General features: G+C 38.1%; 1 protein-coding gene across 7 annotated transcripts in view; it reads left to right on the top strand.

The window, feature by feature from the left end:
- Positions 1–24,425, top strand: part of NRG1 (neuregulin 1) — a 135,446-nt gene that overhangs the window by 95,056 nt on the left and 15,965 nt on the right. For 3 of the 7 annotated variants that reach the window (XM_040417891.1, XM_040417887.1, XM_040417885.1), the window contains 5 exons: positions 379–446; positions 9,149–9,172; positions 18,374–18,476; positions 21,333–21,459; positions 22,105–22,235. In XM_040417891.1, the coding sequence (XP_040273825.1) occupies positions 379–446; positions 9,149–9,172; positions 18,374–18,476; positions 21,333–21,459; positions 22,105–22,235 (453 nt within the window). Of the gene's footprint in view, positions 1–378; positions 447–872; positions 932–9,148; positions 9,173–18,373; positions 18,477–21,332; positions 21,460–22,104; positions 22,236–24,425 lie in introns of all 7 variants that reach the window. The other 4 variants (XM_040417888.1, XM_040417889.1, XM_040417890.1 and 1 more) reach the window with 4 other exon arrangements.

Below are 24,425 nucleotides of genomic sequence, written 5' to 3' on the forward strand. Positions count from 1 at the left end.
GAGGAACATTGCCTAGGTTTTGGAATTTGTACTGTAATGACTAAATCCTATGTACATAGTGCCTTACTAGCATTATTGGCTTGAAGAAAATTTTAGGCATTCTTTTTAGTAAATCTGATTGTACTGTATTAAGTTTACCTTTTCCATTCAGACAAATCATATTTACCGCTACCTTTACATTGTTGTCATTGGTCGTTCCTCATTTAAGCATTGTTTTACATCCTGCATGTGAGAGGTTTATGTTACACTTTTGAAAAGTGAAGTTTTTTTTTATCATGTCCTACAGGAGAACGAATTCAGATGGATACCATTTTTCTTTTTCTTTTTTAGTTTTTTTTTTTATAATTTTGTTTGGCTCATCACGTTTTTACCCTTTAGGTGCAAACCTGGATTCACTGGAGCAAGATGTACTGCGACTGACCCTGTGAGAGTCATAAGACCAGAAAGTATGTCCCAATAATCTGATTTGATTTCTTCACCCCCCAAATGCAGCAACAAATAAAAAAAAATGAATCATTCTTGGTGAGGTCTTTTGTTAGAGACAACGGTTTCTTTTTGTACCACACATGACTTTCGTCACAACCATGCAATTAGTGAATTAATTATCTCCAACGAGAGAAGTGAATCAGTCATTCAGTGAATTAACTAGGCAAAATTCCATTTAGTATGATAAACTGGGGCAAATTTTGCTGATTTCATATTTAATTGCAATTGAAACAGAAAGTCATGCCAGTACACAAAGCAAAACTCTATCTTTGATGTTGGACCTCCAAGAACAATCAGTTTACACTTGAAGGATCTTCTTTCTTGGCATATATTCAACTCTTCTCTTTTTCTCTGTTTTCTCCACCCTTTTTTGTCTTTCCTCTCAGGTGCCCAAATGAATATACTGGTGATCGCTGCCAACACTACGTAATGGCCAGCTTCTACAGTACGTCCACTTCCTTTCTGTCTCTGCCTGAATAGGAGCATGCTCAATTGGTGCTGCTTTCTCATTGCTGAATCTCTCTTCAGATCTCACCTAGTACTCAATGTTTTATTCTCTACTAGGCTCAGTACTGTTTGCTCTGCCTGTAGCATGAAATAAAATAATAATAATGGATTATTATTATTTTTATTATTGCAATATCTCTCTGATGCACCAATGTCAATGGGCATGCATGTTTTATTTTTATTAAAAAGAGTTTTAGCCACTGTAAAGGTAAGAAAAGAAAAACACACGTAAGAGCTTCCTCACATAAATATACTAGTTGATATATGTGTTTATTTTGAGAAAAAAGAATATTATTAGAAGTTAATTTATTTAGCTGTTCAGATTGTAGACCTGTCTCCAGATATATATTTTTAAGCTTAAAACATTTCTACATCTGAGCTTATAGATCTGTCTATAGACACGATAACACTTAAAGAAACATCTACACTAGAGAGCCAAACTTTCTGCCGTAACTAGCACAACATTTCAGAACCAAGACCCTCTAGGGTCTGTTTTTCATGGGAAAACATAGCTGAAGCAGCTTAGATTAAGGGGAGCAGGAAAGAGTTCATTTTATATTTTAATATAACTTATTCCACTTGGTCATACTAAATATCTGATGATAACATCTTTATACATAGTGCCAAGAATAGCCTCAATTATTGATATAGCTTTGTGTAGATTCACTCAAATGTCATGACCCATCCATGGATTCATGGCATCTTTCAGACTTATCTGGAGACATAAAAAGAGTTTGAAACCCATCCGCTCATTTCATAATCTTTTGTGGACATAGCACCCCTCAGTATCCACCTGCAGACACCAAAGCTTTCATATTCATGCTGTCAGGGATAGATTGGTCACTCAGTGGCTATCTGTATTAATATAGGAATTGTTCACACATACATTATTACTTCTATGTGTTATTAACAGGGTTTTGCTTCTTTAGATATTTATGGCATACCATAAATACCTGATAGGTGGGAGTCTCACTGGAACAACCACCTGCTTTGAAATCTAGAAATGGAATAAATAGACAGTTTGCTGTGCAGATGCATAGGCTCTATCCATTGAACTATATGGGCATTACAGACACTGCTGCAAAAGTTTGAAAACCCCTTCAGAGACTTACAGTATTTAGACCAAATAAAATAAACAGCCCCCAAACTAATGCACATCATGTTTGGATGCTACTTCCAACACCGTGATGTACATTTTCATCATACTGATCTTGTGGGTACTGTGAAAGCACCGTCTAGATCAGCAACAGGAGTGGGGCTGTATTATACAGGCCTGCTCCTGCCACAAATTCTGGGATTGGAGATATCTACAATAGTAGCAGTTTAATGCCCTAGATGCCACAGTCAGCAGTGACCACGAAATTTAAGTGGCTAGACAGGGGCAAGGGTTTACCTGTGTCACTCCATTAACCCCCCCATGACATGATCATGGAGTGTCGATGGTTGCTGAGGTCTTTCATATACACATGCCAATTAGACCCTGCCATGCCTGTCAGAATAATACTGACAAGCAAAAATACCCTGCAATACGGAAGTGACCTAGCCACCTAGAGCCCACTGTAGGACTGAAAAACATGTAAAAGATAAAATTAAAAGTATTTTAAAAGCGAAAGGATAATTGCTTTCCAGCATCCATAATGACCTGAAATATAAAATTATGTTATTTAATCTGCATGATAAACACCTGAAAACTATTCTAGAATTGGCGTTTAATTGATCACCTTGCTTCAAAAAAATGTAGTATAAAAGTCATATGCACCCTTATATAGCACCAAAGAAAACAATAACTCCTCCCCCTAAAAACCCAAGCCCTCACACAGCTCCATAGCTAGAAAAATAAAAAAAATTATGGCTCTCAGAATATAGCAATAGAAAAACAATTTTTTTTATTGTGTAAAAGTAGTAAAACATAAACTCTATTGGTGCAGCCATAATCGTCCCAACTCACAATCCATGAAGTTATCATGCCACTGTGAACAGTTTACAGATAAAACCCCAAAAAACAAAACCCCCAAAATTGTTAAATTGCTTTTCTTTGCATTCCCATCTGAAAAAAAAAATAAAAGTTAATCACTAAAGTATACGTACCGCAAAATGTTGTCATTATATTCTATGGTCCTGCAAAAAACAAGCCCTCATAAGGCTGCAATGACGGAAAAATAAACAAAAATATGGTCTATGTTCCACCGGACAAAAAATTGGATGTCTAAATATACCAATTGAATTTGATGGATCCTTGTGCTGTCCGGAGGGAACATGGACATGGAGTCTTATGGAATGTGGGGATGAAAAAATAATACCAGTTTTTTAAGACCCAAAATAGGCAGGACATTAAGGGGTAAATACCTGTCCCTACATAAAGGAAAGTCAACAGAGGTTAAATAGTGGCTTTACAAGATAAAAAATTATAGATTTTCCAAATATCCCATCTTCCATCAGTATTTCAAGCTGGGGAATTCAGTTATTTAGTTTTGTACTTTAAAATGCACAAAGCATGAAAAGTGAAGGAGTTTATGAGGTTTTTTATATGCCATTTCATGAACAAATGTTATGTACACAATTATAGAAAATAGCCCAGATTTACTAAAGCTATAGATGGTGTAAGCCTAGACAGGCTGTCTAGACCTGGACCAGGATTATCACAATGGCTCTTAGTTTATCAATAAATTTGATACAGTGCTAGGCCATTTTTTTCTAGCTCTATAATATCTATTGAATGGCTAGCTTCGAGACAGAATTTTACTCCAGCTTTTTGCCAACTTATCTGTGTAGCCACACCCATCCTACTAAGAACCACCCCTTTTCTGAATAAGTAAGAAAATTGTAGAAACCCTAGTTTGCTCCAATTTGAGCCACTTTTAGACAGATTCTACACACAGATACATTATTAAATCTATGGCATGGTATATATGCTTTGATCTCAAACTAGTGACTTGTAAAGCCCCTTTCACACGGGCAATAATTCCGCACGGGTGCAACGAGTGATGTGAACGCATTGGGCCCGCACTAAATCCGGACCCATTCACTTCAATGGGGCTGTGCAGATGAGCGGTGATTTTCAACCATCACTTGTGCGTTGCGTGAAAATCGCAGCATGTTCTATATTCTGCGTATTTCACGCAATGCAGACCCCATAGAAATGAATGGGGCTGTGTGAAAATCGCAAGCATCCGCAAACAAGTGCGGATGCGGTGCAATTTTCGCTCATGGTTGCTAGGAAATGATAGGGATGAGCAACCACGGACCCCATTAAAGTCTGTTCACTGTATTATTTTCCCTTATAACATTGTTATAAGGGAAAATAATGTTATTCTTAATGCAGAATGCTAAGTAAAATGTGCCTTGAGGGGTTAAAAAATAAAAATAAATAACTCACCTCATCCACTTGATCGCGCAGCCGGCATCATCTTCTTTCTTCTTCTTTTAAGACCTGAAAAAGGACCTTTAATGACGTCACCACGCTCACCATGTGGTGAGCACGGTGACGTCAACGTAGGTCCTTCTGAATGAAGATACAAGATCCTTCTATCTTCATTCAGCAGGACCTGCGCTGACGTCACCACGCTCACCACGTGGTGAGCGGGATTATGTAATCAGAGGTCCTTTTGCAGGTCCTGAAAGAAGAAGAAAGAAGACAATGCCGGCTGCGCAATCATGTTGATGAAGTGAGTTATTAATTTATTTTTAAACCCCTCAAGGCACATTTTACTAAGCATTTTGTATGAAGAATGCTATTATTTTCCCTTATAACAATGTTATAAGGGAAAATAATAAAATCTACACAACACCGAACCCAAACCCGAACTTCAGTGAAGAAGTTCGGGTCTGGGTACAACATTCAGTTTTTTATCACGCGCGTGAAAAACGCAATCTAAGTCAAAACTAACTGAAATTGCATGCTCACTCTTGCGGGTTTCCCGCAATGCACTCAGGAGGCATCCAGAGCAAATCTGGGACGCCCGTGTGAAAGAGGCCTAAAACTGTGTTTTTTGCCCTCTATATCTAAATACATACTGTACTGTAGATATAGGCTTAGTTTGTTTATGCTTAAATCTTATCCTTGCAGCCCAAGACTTTTTACGTAGTCTCACTTTCATCACATAGCCCAAAAAAAAAACATGAAGATTACTATTTGGTTGATAGGTGGCACCTCTATGACCCGAAGTCCCTCTTCCTATTAACACTGCAGGTATACCAGCATATGTACATTGCAATCGGAAAGTCTTCAGACCTTTTCTCTTTTTTCAAATTTTGTTAAGTTGCAGCCTTGTACTGAAATTAAAAATAAAAATTGTTTTCCCCATCAATCTACACTCAATACCACTTAAAGAAAAAGTAAAACAGAAATAGAAATTTTTTCAAATTTATTAAAAAGGAAAAAATAAAATTTCAGATCCTTTGCTATGACACTTGAAATTTTGCTCTGGGCCCTCCCATTTCTCAATATTATCTTTAAGATGTTTCTGCACCTTGATTGGAGTCCACCATCACTGCATTCCATCTATCTGGACTTTATAGCAGAATGACCAGAAAGAAGCCTCTCCTCAGTATAAGACACATGAAAGTTTGTAAAAAGCACCTAAAAGACTCTCAGACTGTGAGAAATAAGATTTTCTAGTCTGATTAAGCCAAAATTGAACTTTTTGGCCCCAATTCTAAACATCATGTTTGGAGGAAATCAGGCACTGCCAATACCATCCCTACAGTAAAGCATGGTGGTAGCAGAATCATGCTGCAGAGGTATTTATTAGCAGTGGTGACAGGTAGATTTGTTAGAGTTGAGGGAAAGTTGATTGGAGCAAAGTACAGAGATATTCCTAATGAAAACCTGATCCAGAGTACTCTGGACCTCAGACTAGGCCAAAGGTTTACCTTTCAACTAGACAATGACCCTAAGCAGGCAGCCAAGACAATACAGGAGTGGTTTAGGGACAACTCCTTGAATGTCCTGGAGTGACTCAACCAGAGAGCTGACTTGAACCCATTTGAATATATCTGGAGAGACCTTTAAATGGCTGTCTATCGACAGTCCCCATGCAACCTGACAGAGCCTGAGAGGATCTGCAGAGAAGAATTCCAGAAAGTCCACAAATTCAGGTGTGTGAACCTTGTGGCATCATACTCAAGAAGACTGGATGCTGTAATTGCTACTAAAGGTACTTTTACTAAGTACTGAGTAAAGGGACTGAATACTTATGTCAGTGCAATATTTTTGTTTTTCCTTTTCAATAAAATAGCAAAGATTTTGAACATTCTGTTTTCACTTATGGGGTATTAAGTGGAGAACGATGGGGAAATTTTTTATTTTCTTTTTTTAAATTATTTTAGCACAAGGCTGCAGCATAACAAAATGTAAAAAAAAAGTGAATGGGTCTAAATACTTTCCGAATGCACTGTATATTAGAGTTGAGTGAATTAATTATATAGTATCAAGTTTTCCAAAACATTCGGATGCTATAGAATCAGAATTTCTAATTATTCGATTTAGGAGAATTCGGGTTAGATTCGATTTGGGTCCGAATTGAATCACACACACGATTCAAAGACAAAGTGCATTTTTAGAATTCACTCATAATAATGTCTATCTATACATCTACAAGTATACTGACCTCTGTCTCCTCTGTTCAGGACATTGTCCAGTTTAGATTACCATTTCATTCAGTGTACCATGCAGACATGCACTAGTCTAATTAAAGAAGCACCCCCACAAAAATTTTAATTCTGTGACCCGGTAGAAAGGTATATGATGTCAATTGTAATGAAAGTAATTTTCTTACCAGTGACTGTATTTGTGAGTTAAACCTCCCTTCTGATTCGTAGCTGTGTCATGTGACCAGCAGTATCAAAAACAACTCCATGTATTCTGGATTTCTTTATATTTTGATTGGCCTGATTACCGTCTGTTGTGGTTAGCCCTATTTAAATGTATGTATTTTATTTTGACTTTACAGCCTGATGAAGGTGGCAGCTCACCACTGAAACACGTAGCTAGCCTTTTATTTATAGTTTTTTAATGTATGTTTTTAATAAATAATTTTATAGATAGCAGAGCAGTACACTTTTGTTTTCTTTTTCTACTCCTTATTGAGGGAATTTGTTCCTATGTGACCAGCAGTCTGACTTTCCAAAAAAATACAGGATATGTGGACACTAAGTCAATTTCTCTATGTATTCCTATGGGAGCCTCAATGTCAGTCTCATAGGAATGGATAGAGATGTAACTTACTTCCTGTCCAATGTTCGTTGGAAATCAGAGTGTTGGTCACATGACACAGCTAAGGATCCTGAGAGAAGTTATAACTCACAAATTCAGTCACTAGTAAGATTGCCTTCACTACAGATTACATAATGCACCTTTCTAACAGGTCTATAATAAACATTTTTGTGGAAGCGCTACATTAAGACCGAACAAGAATATTCAACCCCTGAAATATTTCTGAAAAGTAGCTGACCTATAATACATTTCTTATCATTATATCTTCAAGTTTTTAAAGGGGTCCAGTATTTTTATATTGATGGCCTATCCTCACGACAAGTCAACTATAGATTGAAGGGGGTCAATCTCCTGACCCCCCATCCCCCACTGATCAGCTGTTTGAGGAGGTTGAGCTGCTATGTGAGCACTTAGACCTCTTCCTAGGTAGGTCATGTGACATGACTTTTGTCAATCAAATGACCTAGGTGCAGTTCAAACCATTCAAGTGAATCGAACCGAACTGCAATACCAAGCACAGCCGCTATCCAGTGGACAGCGCTATGCTTGGCAACCTGCAAGGAGGCTACCTCGGCCCCTTCATCTCATATTCATGACTTATCTTGAGGATAGGCTATCAATATAAAAATCTCAGAGAACCCTTTAAAAAACAACACTTCACATATATTAATATATTTATAAGAGATAGATAGATAACTTTACACTGGTACACAGTATATAGCATGCATGAAATTCCTTAAGTAACACAATATACTCTGGAATATCCTTACTCTCAAGTTAATATAATACATATTAGGATTTTAAGTTAGCAGGAAATGAACCAAACACAATGTTCCTCGTCTACCATAATAGAAGAGTAGCCGTGAATAAAAATGACAGATTAGCTGCTTCGCTAGTGTAGGAGCTAGGGAACAATGCATGTTTTCTCAGCATGTTATCTTGTTAAGCTGCACAGCTAAATCACATTCTAGATATGCATATCAATTTCTGATTGATTTGTTTCAAATGGAAGCTGCATAATTACATCTGGAAATTAATCTAATAGTCCAAATTTCCTGCCATAAATGCAAAAATATGTATGCATGGGCATGCTACTAACCAAGCTTTGTGTGCAACTAATGTCTAATGAGCAGTGTCAATATAGGCTGTTATTAATGGCCGTCTTTGGAAGAAATCTGGATGGATGCCATTTGAGTTAACATATTCCTTTGAAGTGTTACTGATTGACGTCCACAAATCCTGATAATCCAATTTTCTTTTTTATTTGTTGTTGTTACATTTGGATTTAAGTTCTTAGTTGCATGATAAAATGATATATTTCATTGAATGATTAGATATTGCTAGTATATATGCTATCTTTTTATTGTAATGTTCTAAATGCTAGTACTGAAGTGCCTACAACCTTTTAATGCTTTGAAGCCCATCTTATATCTGTATGATATAGCTAGAATATAGACTGTAGTTGGGTTTTAAAAACAAAAACGCAAATCATACAAAGCATACATTAGTGAAGTTAACTGCGTTTAAGCTATAAGTACAGATGGTAAATCTAAGTAACATTTTACTATATAGTTACAGTACCTATGTCAAACAGAATAACATATAGAAACAAAATGATAATTACGTGATAACATTAAGGATATACTCTAATGGAAAATAGTTAATTATATGTTTTTACTTATAGCTGAATATATATGCAGCTATATCTGTATACATGCAGATTTCTTCCTGTGTTCCATGTTGATATATTAGGTCTATGTAATGGAAATTAAATAAGACATGGACACTTGAGTTGACATTTACCATCACATGTTTTGTTTCAATGTACAGACACAAAGTAGCCATGGTATTCATGTATAATTTGATTTTGGAGTACAGTGTATTGCTCTTTTCTGAAACTTTTCCCTTTTCTTTCTTTTTGTCAACTTTCTGCATTGGCAGAGCATCTTGGAATTGAATTTATGGGTATGGACCAATCATTCCTTTTAGCCTGCAGATATTAGAGCCTTAAAGCTTAAAACCTTCTTTTTTTCCTTCAATTTCTAACCAATTTCTTTATGCTTTGGAAGGGATCATACAGCTATAACATAATCATATCTTAGCCTCATGAAGTCTGTTATTCGTATTTCATATAACATAAGCTTTTAACGACAGAATAGAGAAATTGTGGTTCATTTTTGCTTGCACATTTACTAAACTGATTTAACTACTAGCTGCTCTCAGTTTATTGGAATATATAAGTTATGTTTAGAAGGCTAAACTAATAGACGATATCTAGACTGTGAGCACATTCTAGAAGCATATCAAAGGTAAAGATGGAGGCTCTGTGGTCTACATTTCACTGCTATATTTCTAAAGATTTTACTAATGAAATTTTATATTGGAGAATCTTAAATTTCCTTAGTCAACACAACAGGAAATAAGCCTAGCGCTATATGAGATACATTATAATAAGAATTATGAAGGATAAGCTTACACTAGGGTTGTTGTAGATATGGTTTTCTGTTTCAGTTCTAGTGAGTTTTTTTCTGTAAAAATATTTGCAACTTAGAAAACCAGCAACTCAACATCTCATCCATTTATCCTGACACAAGTATAGAGAGGAAGATAAGTTTGTGTACATTTGTACAAATTTTCAAATATTTTCACAATGCATTGTGAAGTACAATAATAAAAAGCAAGAATGACACTGAAAGAAAACATTGGGTTTGAATAATTCATTATTATTTTTTATCCATTGTCCAATCAACATACAGTCTGTTGTATGCAAGGTTATATGAGATTAGAAAAAATTTACTTTTTCCTGAAACAGTGTCGCTCTTGACCATGGGCTGTGTCTGGTACTGTAGCTTATCCCCATTCAATTGGATTGTGATGATGCATGAAAGCAGCCCTTGGGCAAGAGGGGTACTGTTTTAAGTCGAAAAATAAAACATTCTTTTCTAACCTAAGACATCCTTTTCATATTTTATTGATTTATTCTTTATTTTACTCATATAGCGCTGACATATTCCGTATCACTTAACAAACATTATCATCACGCTGTCCCCAATGGGGCTCACAATCGAAGTTCCCTATCAGTATGTCTTTTATATAAAAAACACATTTTATTTTTTATTTTTGGAGTGAAGAATTCATACAGACATATTATGCTATTCTTCAACACTTGCTCCTCCAAAAATGATGCTTGTCTTTACATTTATGCACACTAGTTACTTGGGTTACCAACTATTTTATTAATTTTATAAATGAATGGGTTAACAAAATATGTTTCCAGGCTTTTAAAATTAGAAAAGGAGGGACATGTTTACCTTTTTTCAAGAACATAATTTCTTCCATCCACCCATAGTGTATAGTTCTACAAGGCCATGTTAATGGAAGAAAAATAAAAAAAAATTCAAATCCTGGACAACCCCTTTAAATCCCTTCTGAACAGAAACCGAGCCCTTGTGATATGCCAAAACTAACACCAGCATAAATATAGCTTAATATTGGCATTATTATATTATACCTAAATACGTTTTCTGATATATTACTTTGTAGCCTTTTCTTCACTTTATTGAGGTAAACTGCAGTACCAGATGCAGTCCCACATATCTTGATGTCACCGGGGAAATTGTATAATCAAGGTGCTGCCCCATTATTCTTCTCCCGTGAATAGGACCCTCATCAATTAAACATTAATGTTTAAGCCATCAATGAAATCCTGTAAAATCCATTGAAATGAGTAATTTTATGTTGCCTTTATTATTCTTTTACATATTGTTTTATTTTCAAGTATTCATTACATTTCACATATCATTTGCTATCTTCTACATTTCATCACTCATTTTCATACTTTACATAGCCTTCTCTGATCTCTATAATTTCTTGCTCCCAGTACATGTCATTTTTATTTACCAATTACCTCCCTAAGACAGAGTTAGTCATGTAATAAAACCTAATGTCAAACCAAGACAGCTGCACATAGGAAGGAGAATTGGTTGGTTACTCTAGATATTCTATTGATATCATCAGAATCCATCCAATACAATCTATGTTACAGCATACAATATGAGGAAGATTTATCAGAGCTGTTGTAAATGAAAACTGGCTTAGTTGCCAATAGCAACCAATCAAATTCCACCTTCCATTTTCCAAAGGCGCACTGAAAAATAAAAGGTAGAGTTTGCTTGGTTGCTATGGGCAACTAAGCCATTTTTTCCTTTACACCAGTTTTGATAAATCTCCCCCTGTAGGTTTGGTTGATAGAATTCTGAACCAAACATGGTTGAAATTTGATTAGCAGCCATATTTGATGCACCTCAGAGCATCATTTATTTGATGATTCACAACATTGTTTTTCCATTTATTTCTACAATCCATTATAGTTTTTCTAGCATTTTATCATAGGGAAGAACTTCCAGGTTAAAGGGGTTATCCAACCCCTAAAATGCTCCCCAAAATGCCTGGGCACAACATACAGGTTATACTCACCCCCCTCCCGGACACCCGCGTCGTCCTTGATGGGATGCTCCTGATCACGGGTGATGCTAGGGAAGCTCGTTTGCTATTGACTGTCCCCTACCCCCCCCCCCGTTGCTAGATGTTTTGATTCGTGCGACAGGGGGATGCAGCGGAGGCTGTGCAGGCATTAGGAGTGACACGGGTGGTGTAAGTATAACCTGTATGAGGCACCCGGGCATTTGGGGGGGGGGGTCATTATATGTGTTGGATAACCCCTTTAAGATTTGGGACATTCTGCATTATTTAAATATTTTATTCATCTAACATTAGCATCAGACAGTCAGTGATTTTAAAGTCATTTATTCACATAATGATTCGGTATAAAATATTGGCCAACATTTCATACCAAATCTCTATGTGAATATTTCTCTTTTTGTAACATATAAAAAAGGTATAATGCACATTATTACTGTATTACATTATTGCAATATCAGACATGTCAAATATCAAGCCTGATGATAAGTGTATATTAGAGGAAATGTTAATAAATATAGCCTTAGAATATAATATACCAATTAACTGTGTAATTGGTAAATCTATGCTGCAGTACAGCAAACTTTTGAGTATGAAGATTGGAAAATTTAAGTGTCCTTTTACACAGGCTGATTTAATGAGAGTGATCAACAATTCAGAAAGGCAAACATTGTTAAAGGGGTTTTATGACAATTATTCCTAATCTGTAGGTTTTAGTAACTTGTAGAAGGAAGATGATTTACGTGGTACCTACCTGTCCCTGGGTCTGCTGATGCTGCCATCTCTGCTGTGCTGACATGGGCTGCAGGCTCTTTTGCCCAGGTTCTGACCGGATGTGACTCCGTCTTTTCCTGTTCAGCTGCAGAGAGGGCAGCATCAGAAGAGTCGGGGATGGGTAAGTACTGTGGAAAACATCTTCCTTCAACAGGTTAGTAACACCTATGGATTAGGCGAAATGACTGCCGTTTACATAAGGTAATCATAATGAACATGTGGACAAATGATCACTCAGTAATACAGTTGTTGTCCTCAAACTGTTTTCATGTGTCAGGAGCACATCCCCTGTTTTACATGGGTGATATGATGCCGACAAACAATGATTTTAGTGCCACATAATAGATGAAGTCACCCAAACCATAAGCGTTCCCTTGTTTGTGGGTTGATTAGAAACATTTTTACACTGGGCAATGATCGGGAACAAGCATTGTTCGTTCCTGATCATTACGCCAGAACCAGGCATAAGTTACAGCTGTAGTATATGTCAGGCCCTGGCAGGCATAGACTTAAGTTTCTGGTTTACAGAGTGCCAGAGATGCACCCAATATATTAAGAGGCACCCGTTAGTTGCCATTAAGCAACTCAGGAAGAAAAATTAGCCATAAATTAATTTGTACTTGCTTGATCTATGTCATTCAGCATTTAGCAAACTTAACCTTAAAATCTGTCATGATGTGGTATCTTTCTGAAACATTATAGATGTTCTGAAACTTGATGCCCATAGACTACTGCATGATTGTTTTCAGGCATTGCCCTAATAAGTCATCAGTGACGAGTAAATTAGTTAAAGTAAGGTATCAGGCAACAAGCAATGTGAGTAAACTTATTTATTGAGCACTTTCTTCCAGAAGTTTTATCCTTGGTTCTATTGTGGTTCAAAGCAACCATGCTCCGACTCTCCGATGATTCAGCATTTTCAGTATAGACTGAAAGTTGGTCTCTCTGTGAATGTCTATTAGATTCACATTAAGAATCCAATAGACATGCATAGAGAGACTGAATGTGGTCCACATTGAAGATACTATATCATTCGGAATGTCACAGTGCAGTCCTATCATATCACTGAGGAACCTAAGCAAGAATGAAAGTTCTTATTAAAGAGGACCAGTCACTACTCCTGATTTTTGTAAATAATTTGCAGCATCCTTTCTAAGAACTCAATGTTGTTCCATTTCATGTTATTCCTACACTGTCCAATCAGTGCTGCCAGTGTCAGACTGTGTAGGGACACACAAGGGAAATGTTAACGCTCAGATGACAAATTGTTCATAACTTTCTTAAGGAAATAAGCAAGAAATGGCACAATGCAGAGTTATAAGAAAAGATGCCCCAGAATTTTATGGGGAACACAATAATGTACTTAAACAGCCATGACAGGTCCACTTTAAGAAGATCACCTGCACTACTATTTACCTGATAGCCTTTACAAACTGAAGATTAGATCAAAAATGTTACTGGATTGACACATTAATGGCATTAGCCATTGGCTTGTTGACACTTTCATTCCCTAGATAACTATGCAGGTTGAGGTGCTCACCTCCTCACTATAGTGACCCTAAAACATATGTGCAATACCATTCTGCCATCATATTTCTGAATTTTTTGTCTATTGGCTTTATCAGTTCATCAGACATAGCACGTTGGCATCAGTTTAAAGTGTGTGAGCAACAATTCTAAAATGAGCATCATCTCTCATAATTCTCTCATGTACAGAATAACAGCCTATAAAATAAGCAGCCATTACATGTAGCTCATGGGTTATGCTGTATGAGAATCCCTTCAGACTCTGCTTCTACCTTTTTTTCAAGCATTTTCTTTTTTCCCAGTATCAAGCATGCTGTGCCAGGCCTACAGTTGACTCCCCAATTTGTGTTCCTTAACCCATGTTCCTTTATAAGATCCCTCTCTGACTCTGTCTGCCCATTATTTTTTTCTTCTCTAATTCTGTCTTATTTTGTTCATTTTTCTTTTTATAATCAAAGCTATTTCCCCCTAGTAAAAGCTGACTTCTCTCACTTTATTAATAATCTCTGCTGTTCATTTTAGTTTTACTATGTTCATAACTTGTTAACTGTATATTTCATGATCATGACATTGGCTTGCAAGTTCCTCATTTCCCATGCAAGAAGTGCACTGTATCTTAAAACAACTCTCTGTTACAATGGGTCCTTACTAGATTTTTTTTTATTTACTTCTTTGTGTAAAATATATCACTTGGTTGCAATATTAGATGTGCATCAGTTGAGGCAGAAGTATTTAACAAGTATTGGCCCTAAGTTTTTCTTCTCAATTTATAAGCAGCATATTCTTAAGTGGTTCTGTCTGTTGAATATGCTGCCATATGTAAGAGTGGCAAGTCACACCTACAGATATAGCAGGTGCTAAAGTAATTCCTGGCACATTAACACACAAGCTTATTGTGTTGGATACACTGACGGTGTTTGCTAGATCTATACAGGTCTATACTACTAGTAGCCCAAGTAACACAAAAAATCATGCCATTTGACTAATAGGAATGCTGAATAAAATACAGTGGAGTCTTAGTTATTAATCCAGTATAAAGTGGCAAGTGCTGCCTGTGCCTCTTTCCACTTCCATATCTTAAAAGGGTTATCCAAGACAGAAAAAATGTACCGCATATGCCCGGGCCCCTCACGCGGAATATACTTATGTGGCTCCCCGCACCCTGTGCCGTTCCTGGGCCCCGCACTCCCACTGATGATTCTCCCAGTGCGTGGATGAAAGCATTGTGTTGAGGGGGAGCAGCCAATGACAGGCAGGGACGAGCCTCCCTAGCATCGCGGGTGACACTAGGGAGGCTTGTCCCCATCCCCGCCTGACATTGGCTGCTCCCCCCCAAAACCGAATGTCTTCCTCTGCGCACAGGGAGAAGCAGCAGCGGCTGTGCAGGGACCAGGAACGGCGCAGGGAGCACGGAGCCAGGTAAGTATATTCAGTATGAGGGGCCCGTGCATATGCGGTAAATTTTTTAGTCTCGGATAACCCCTTTAAATGCTTTGATTGACTGGCTGCTGTGTATACTGTATCTTCACGCACAGCAGCCTGTCATTTACTGCCCTGAGAGGCAGGGGGTGGTAGGGAGACATGGGGCATCTCTCTCCTTATGAACATACTGTACTTCTAACTATGGTGTATTACATCAATGCTTCTATTAGCCAAACAGCAAAAAAGGAGTACAGACCTATAGCCATTATAGGGTAGCATATTGAGATGACAGATTCGCTTTCAACAATAAAAAACTACCACATATTTGCTGTTTTTAACCCAGTTAGTTTCACATAACATAATTTCTACTGCTCTTGCTAACTTTTTCATACATGCCATTCAAGGTATTTTAATGCCTGCAGGCTATTTAGGAAACCTGGGCCATTGGGAATTTATATAATTGCAAGTGTATTTTCCTCTTTCTTTTAATTTCTAAATCTAATTTGAACTATTGTTCTACTTACAACATAATCACCGGATATTTAAAGAGGTTTTTCGAGATTTTGATACTAATGGCCGATGATAGGCCATCAGTATGAGATCCGGGGGGATGGGAGGGTCTGACTGCCGGCATCTAAATGAAGAAGCCATGAGCGCTTAGGCCTCTTCCTTGGCGATGTGACGTCATATCTGCAACTCATTCAATGGGACTCAGCTGCAATACCAAACAAAGTCACTATACAATTGATGGTACTATGTTTGGTAAAATGTGAGATGGTTGAGGTCGTGAGCACCGCAGCTTCAAACAGCTGATCAGTGAGTGTGCCAGGAGTCAAACCCCTAGTGATTTCATGTTGATAACCTATCCTGAGGATAAACCATCAATATGAAAATCCCGGAGAATACCTTTAATTCAGAAAGGAATATATATTAACAGCAAGTGGATTTTGTTCATTTTTATCTTTTTTTAACAATATAAACAATTCTTTCAGGTAAGTTCAGCTCGGTAGCCCTGGCTGCCTCTGTGCATCACATTGAACCTTCCTTCACATCTTTTTTCCACTATCAGCAAAGCAAACTCCGGGGATGTCAAAACCAACTTTGGCCATTTTTATAGTAAATTATGCCCCAATTATACATAATGATTAAATAGATAAATAGATTATTAGAAATGCTAATAATAGAGCATTAATCATGTATGCTATTTGTAAAGTTTTGCATTTTTTCCTTTTAAATATTCAATTGTTAAGCTCAAAATATTTGACAGTATTAGTGATGGCAGTTTTATTCAAGTTATACATTAATATTTATTAGAATAGATTTCATTCAGCTCACTAGAAATAAATGAAGGCAGTTATTGGAAGATGGTAGGTAGTGACATCACACGATGGAATGACTTAATATTATTAAATGCAATTTTAGGCATATTGTTTACTTCTAAGTAGAAAACAGACATGTAAATCAAATTATTATTAATCTGCAGTATTATATAATATTGGGTATTAACAAAAGTGAAGGGTTCTTAGTATTTAAAAACATACTTGACATATACAGACCCTATGGGGTAAATAAATACCCAATATTTTCTAATTTCCTGTCTCCTTGCATATAAATCCAATTGTCAAGCAATACATTGCATAGTGATGAACAGCATTCGGCTACAGTTGTTTAAGACGCAAAAAGCTGAGGCTTCAAAAAATTAGCTGCTTACAATAGTTTCATTCTGGGCTCATAAATCCTATAGTATCTGGTTGAATATTTGACCTTTTTCCACAGTCTAAGTTACACTAAACACTTAAATTACTTTAAGGGAATAGTGGGAGGGGACATTTATGATTAAACCATGTTAAAGAGAAGCAAAGCATTACAGTCAAGCAAATTATAACCCTGTGCAACATAAATGTATTCCCAGAGTACCAAATGTATATATAATATAGTAGAAAAGAAAACTGTCAATCATCCTCTGGAGGTTGGGGAGGGCAGGGACAGCATGCTTCATCAGACTCATCTCTACACTGAAACTACTGAATGCCATCACAGGAGTGACAGACCGTTGAATTCAAATGGTCTGTCACTACGCTATACCTCCCTCAGTGAGAACAGGGGAGCAAACAGGATCACTTTAAGCTGTGTATTAAATATGGGAGCAGATGAGTCATTGCGGCACATTGGCTCTTGTACAGTGGATTTTATAGCAAAATGTTTGCTATTTTCTAATGAGCTATGAAAGAAGTAAACTTTAAAAGTTTTATTTGTGTTAAGATACAGTGCACTTCAAAGGTCTTAACTTTAAATGGTTAATTTGCCATGATTAAAATAATAGTTTATCTCTTGATGATACAATATGTGCAAGCCAATATCAAAAATTAATATGTAAGTATTCATTTTTATCTGAGGTAATCTTGTGAAGACAGATAATTTAATTCTAATTTATTTCATTGGTTTCTAGACATTTGTATTGTATATTACATGTACAATAAACATATAACAGAAAAATTGGAGTCCAGAATACATCACTATTGTCACTACTGTTCAAGAGTTGGTATTGCAGTTTGGCCTTATTTAAATAAAAAAACAGACACAGCCTATGGCCAGTTGTGGTGCTGTTTTTGGAAGAGTTTAAACTACTTGAATTTCCCTTTTGATAAATTTAATGCTTTAAAATACAAACTTTTACTCAAGATTTCTCACTATATATAATTTACAATGTTTAAAATTAAAATATCCCTTCACAAGATTTACATCAGAAATTCATACATAAATATTGAAAGATAGCTCCTCTACTTTTATTATTTAGATTTAATATTAGAATTTCTTTTATTTTAAAACTATTATTAGTTCATATACATTTAGATATTATTGCTTACTGCAATTAGCAAATTACTAGGAGAATTTTGTTGTGATTTAATGTCTGCACCTTATGAACTTAGAGTCTGAGTGCATCTTTTATTTTTACCTTTCTAGAAGCTGAGGAATTGTACCAGAAAAGAGTGCTGACCATTACTGGCATCTGTATTGCTCTTCTTGTAGTTGGCATCATGTGTGTTGTGGCCTACTGCAAAACCAAGTAAACTTTTTATTATTTTTGCTTTTTATTATATCTTTATGCATATTGTACTGTATATAAGAATACTAAGTGTTGAAAAAAGTAACAAGTTAGCATCGTCTAAGGCTATGTATATGTCACGGTGGAGAGTGGGGGAAACCCCCCACCATGCGGTGTCAAAGGGTAAAAGGGAATCAGCCTGGCCAAACATGCTGGACACCAAACACCACCAGACATGAAACACCAAACTAAACATACCAGCACCCTGAACATAACCCACTCCATACAAATAAGGACAGGAGGGGAAGGAGACACCGGGATAACATAGATGACCACAAGGGTGGCCCTCACTGGAAAGATGGTAAAGCCAGGAGCAGTGAACCACCAGCACACACCAAGCCTGGAGGAACACTCAGCTACAGGCTTCCAGCAGAGACTAAATAGCCCAAGCAGCCACACCCACAAACACACAACCCAGTGTTCACAAAACACTAGGAAGGGAGTTAACCCTTCCAACACCAGACAGAGGAAGGAAGCCACTTAAAGGGGAAGTGCACACACAAGCAAACTAAGCCACACGTTACCACCGGCAACAGCATGCGTGGCAACCATGTCACGGCAATCACCCAGAAGGCCAAGACACTGCCACCGCATGCTCTAACAGCAACACGTTGCCGTGGGCAACTGCAAGTGTGGCAACAGTGTCACAGCGTACACCATAGACCGTGACTCTCCCACCCCTCAAAGCCCCCCCACCAAAAAAAAAGGGGAACTAAACAGAACACCCAAAAAACAACAGAATGGGGGGTGTGGGGGAAAGTAACAGGATCAGCGTCAGAGCAAGGATGTCTCTCTAAGACTGCCGCCAGCCCCTGGAACAACAAACAGGAACCCGGGCACCAGCCACCAAACAGCCCAGAGAAACCGCACTGAACGCTGCGTCCACCTCAGACACGGTTCACAGCAGGTCGCTTCCGGCATGCATCCCCAACCAGCACATAGCCAGTACACCAGGGAATGCATCCAGCACACAACACACGCACCTGAACCACTGAGGAATGGACGAGGAGGGACGCAAACACCAGTGACGGTTCACACCAACTGCGACCAACTGTCACAGGGAACCGAACTGTTAACAGCGTCTCGCCTTTCACCCTCCCTCCGGAGGATAAGCATGTGTGCCAGAAAATGGCAGGTGACACATGCTGGGCCCTCTTCCGAAGGCACCAAGCAAGGAGCCATTGTGGTCATACTATCACGGTGGGGAGTGGGGGAAACCCCCCACCGTGCGGTGTCAAAGGGTAAAAGGGAATCAGCCTGGCCAAACATGCTGGACACCAAACACCACCAGACATGAAACACCAAACTAAACATACCAACACCCTGAACATAACTCACTCCATACAAATAAGGACAGGAAGGGAAGGAGACACCGGGATAACATAGATGACCACAAGGGTGGCCTTTACTGGAAAGATGGTAAAGCCAGGAGCAGTGAACCACCAGCACACACCAAGCATGGAGGAACACTCAGCTACAGGCTTCCAGCAGAGACTAAATAGCCCAAGCAGCCACACCCACAAACACACAACCCAGTGTTCACAAAACACTAGGAAGGGAGTTAACCCTTCCAACACCAGACAGAGGAAGGAAGCCACTTAAAGGGGAAGTGCACACACAAGCAAACTAAGCCACACGTTACCACCAGCAACAGCATGCGTGGCAACCATGTCACAGAAATCACCTAGAAGGCCGAGACACTGCCACCGCATGCTCTAACAGTTGATGCGGGCAACCATAAGTGTGCCAACAGTGTCACAGCGTACACCATAGGCCGTGACAGTATAACTATGTCAATGTATATGTGTTTTTGACAATTGCAATAGAGTTCAGGTCACATTAATAAAACATGTTTTCTCAATTAAATTATGAGTTATGCTTCTTTTGAAGCCAAGTGATATGAATGAATGAACATACCTGCCTAATCATAATTAATGATAGAAAATCTGATTATTTGAATTTAAGGCTGCCCATAAGTGGTACAGTCCTGCAGTGGTATTCACATGTTGCTCACCTCTATTTGCTAATTGTACAAGTACTGACCAGAAAGTACAGTGAGTGCCATGCAAATCTTGCCTCCAGAACACACTGACGGAGATTTATAAAAACTTCTGTAAAGGAAAGGTAGCTTAGTTGCTCATAGCAACCAATTAGATTAATCATTTTATTTGCCAAATGAGCTCTGAAAAATAAAAGATGGCATCTGATTGGTTATGATGGGAATCTAAGCCAGTTTTCTTTTACACCAGTTTTGAGAAATGTGTATAGGCAGTCTAATGGACAAAAAATTCCTAGTTGCTTTAATATGATACAAATAGATGGATGTTTTTAGATTATGTTTTCTGTTTGGATTTAAAAAAGTATCAAAAATATTATTTTATGATAAGGTTAATGTATTATTTCTAGTAATACAATATTTAGGAAATAATTGAATTTTATTGAAGAAACCATGGGGCACATTTATTAAGACCGGCCTCTACATAACTTTGGTGGCCTCTACATAACTTTGGCGGATCCACTGCCGCTTCTAAATGTAAGACAGCTTCCTTGCTGTCTTACATTTAAACTATTTTCTACGACTGAAACAGGCATAGAAAATGGTAAACCCTTCCCGCCCACGCCACCCCACTTTTTTTAGATCTGTCATGAGCGGGGAGAAGTTGCAGATTGCGGTGCAAAGGACCTTTGCACTGCAATCTGTGCCAGAAATACACCTAATATAGGCATATTTCTGATTAATAAGTGACCTCCCATGTCTATACATGAATACTAGTCACATCTAAAATACTTAACATTTTGTATTAAAATTTTCATTAGGAAACAGAGAAAAAAGTTACATGATCGCCTAAGACAAAGCCTTCGATCAGAGCGAAACAATATGGTCAACATGGCAAATGGACCACACCATCCAAATCCACCACCGGAAAATGTCCAGCTGGTAAATGTAGGTTACTCTAAAGTAACTAATGTATACAAAATTGTATAATTAGAAATTGGAAATCTGAGTCTGGCAATATCACGGGATTGTTTCATGGAAGTATAAGGATGATTCACAAACCATCAGCCATCACTTGAGATTGAAGAATTGATTAACCAGTTTTGAGATTTAGTTTTGCCAAATTTGAGTTTCAGCGATTTATAGCAAGGGCCCAAATCTGTTTCAGCCACAACAGAGTATATTTGCTCTTGTGAACAAGAAATCTCAGGAAACTTTGTAGAAAAAGTTTTGCTTTTGTTTAAGAGAAGCTGACCATTGGCAAAACCAGGACAAATAAAAATTTTTGTTCATACATCCAATGTTAGTAACCATTTGAGAATATATTTGGCTAGTAGAAGCTATTTATAGCTATTTTGTGGTTTATTTGTAGACTACAGTATAGTGCTACTTGCATCAGTGTATCATTGTGTGTGGGGAGCACAGGACTTGATGATATTTGCAATTATTTGATGATGTTTTGCAATTATTTGTCCTTAATTGCAAAACTAATGTTAACAATATTATATTGGATTTAAAAAGAACTATTGATGTGAATTTTAATGGATCAAATATCAGTTACAATAAAATATTGCTTTCTTTACATTTTTACAGCAATATGTTTCCAAAAATGTTATATCCAGTGAAAACGCAATTGAACGTGAGACAGAAACATCGTTCTCAACAAGTCATTATACTTCAACGACACATCACTCAACAACAGTAACCCAAACACCAAGCCACAGGTATGTGCAAAATTATAATTATTCATCTACAGAGAATGGACACATGAACAAATAAATAAAATGATCAAATATCATTCAGCTATCCAAAACCCATTGATATTTGTCAAAGGAATATTGATATCACCATTTAAAATAGAATTTTTTTATATATATATATATATATATATATATATATATTTATATATATATATATCTTCATTTACTTATTCTTTCAAAAATGATTTTTATTAGAATTTTGTTATGTAATCTTACATTTAAAACATTGAAATATGTTTATGTAAATACAAGGGGGTTTTCTGGTCAATCAATATGTGAGCAGTGGGGGTCCAACTTTCTGCATCCCTGATGATGATTAGCTGTTTCAAGGGGCCTCAGCGCTTGTATACCAAGCACAGCACCGTACATTGTATAGTGGCTTTGCTTAGTATTGCCATTCAGTCCTATTCACTTGAATGGGACTCAGCTGCAGAAAGGCCATGTGACCAATGGACAAGGTGTCACAGGCAAAGAAAGAGGCTTCAGGACTCATCTGAGACCCTTCAAACAACTGATAGGTGATCCCCCACAGTTCAGATAATGATGAGGATAGACCATCAGTATTTAACCCCCAGATAATTGCTTTAACAATATAACAAGAATGTAAAAAAAATCTACAGTCGTGGCCAAAAGTTTTGAGAATTACATAAATATTGGAAATTGGAAAAGTTGCTGCTTAAGTTTTTATAATAGCAATTTGCATATACTCCAGAATGTTATGAAGAGTGATCAGATGAATTGCATAGTCCTTCTTTGCCATGAAAATTAACTTAATCCCAAAAAAACCTTTCCACTGCATTTCATTGCTGTCGTTAAAGGACCTGCTGAGATCATTTCAGTAATCGTCCTGTTTAGAGTTGAGCGAACACCTGGATGTTCGGGTTCGAGAAGTTCGGCCGAACTTCCCGGAAATGTTCGGGTTCGGGATCCGAACCCGATCCGAACTTCGTCCCGAACCGTCAATGGGGACCCGAACTTTTGGGCACTAAAAAGGCTGTAAAACAGCCCAGGAAAGAGCTAGAGGGCTGCAAAAGGCAGCAACATGTAGGTAAATCCCCTGCAAACAAATGTGGATAGGGAAATGAATTAAAATTAAAATTAAAAAAATAAAAATGAACCAATATCAATTGGACAGAGGTCCCATAGCAGAGAATCTGGCTTCACGTCAGCAGAGAATCAGTCTCTTCATGCCATAGCAAAGAATCTGGCTTCATGTCAGCAGAGAATCAGTCTCTTCATGCCATAGCAGAGAATCTGGCTTCATGTCAGCGCAGAATCAGTCTTCATGTCATAGCAGAGAATCAGGCTTCACGTCACCCACCACTGGAACAGGCCACTGTCACACATTTAGGCCCAGGCACCCAGGCAGAGGAGAGAGGTCCCGTAACAGAGAATCTGGCCTTATGTCAGCGCAGAATCTGTCTTCATGTCATAGCAGAGAATCAGGCTTCACGTCACCCACCACTGGAACAGGCCACTGTCACACATTTAGGCCCAGGCACCCAGGCAGAGGAGAGAGGTCCCGTAACAGAGAATCTGGCCTTATGTCAGCGCAGAATCTGTCTTCATGTCATAGCAGAGAATCAGGCTTCACGTCACCCACCACTGGAACAGGCCACTGTCACACATTTAGGACCCGGCACCCAGACAGAGGAGAGCGGTCCCGTAACAGAGAATCTGGCCTTATGTCAGCGCAGAATCTGTCTTCATGTCATAGCAGAGAATCAGGCTTCACGTCACCCACCACTGGAACAGGCCACTGTCACACATTTAGGCCCAGGCACCCAGGCAGAGGAGAGAGGTCCCGTAACAGAGAATCTGGCCTTATGTCAGCGCAGAATCTGTATTCATGTCATAGCAGAGAATCAGGCTTCACGTCACCCACCACTGGAACAGGCCACTGTCACACGTTTAGGCCCCGGCATCCAGACAGAGGAGAGCGGTCCCGTAACAGAGAATCTGGCCTTATGTCAGCGCAGAATCTGTCTTCATGTCATAGCAGAGAATCAGGCTTCACGTCACCCACCACTGGAACAGGCCACTGTCTCACATTTAGGCCCAGGCACCCAGGCAGAGGAGAGAGGTCCCGTAACAGAGAATCTGGCCTTATGTCAGCGCAGAATCTGTATTCATGTCATAGCAGAGAATCAGGCT

This window comes from Bufo bufo, chromosome 2 (assembly GCF_905171765.1).
Source record: "Bufo bufo chromosome 2, aBufBuf1.1, whole genome shotgun sequence".
In the NCBI taxonomy this organism is placed as follows: Eukaryota; Metazoa; Chordata; class Amphibia; order Anura; family Bufonidae; genus Bufo; species Bufo bufo.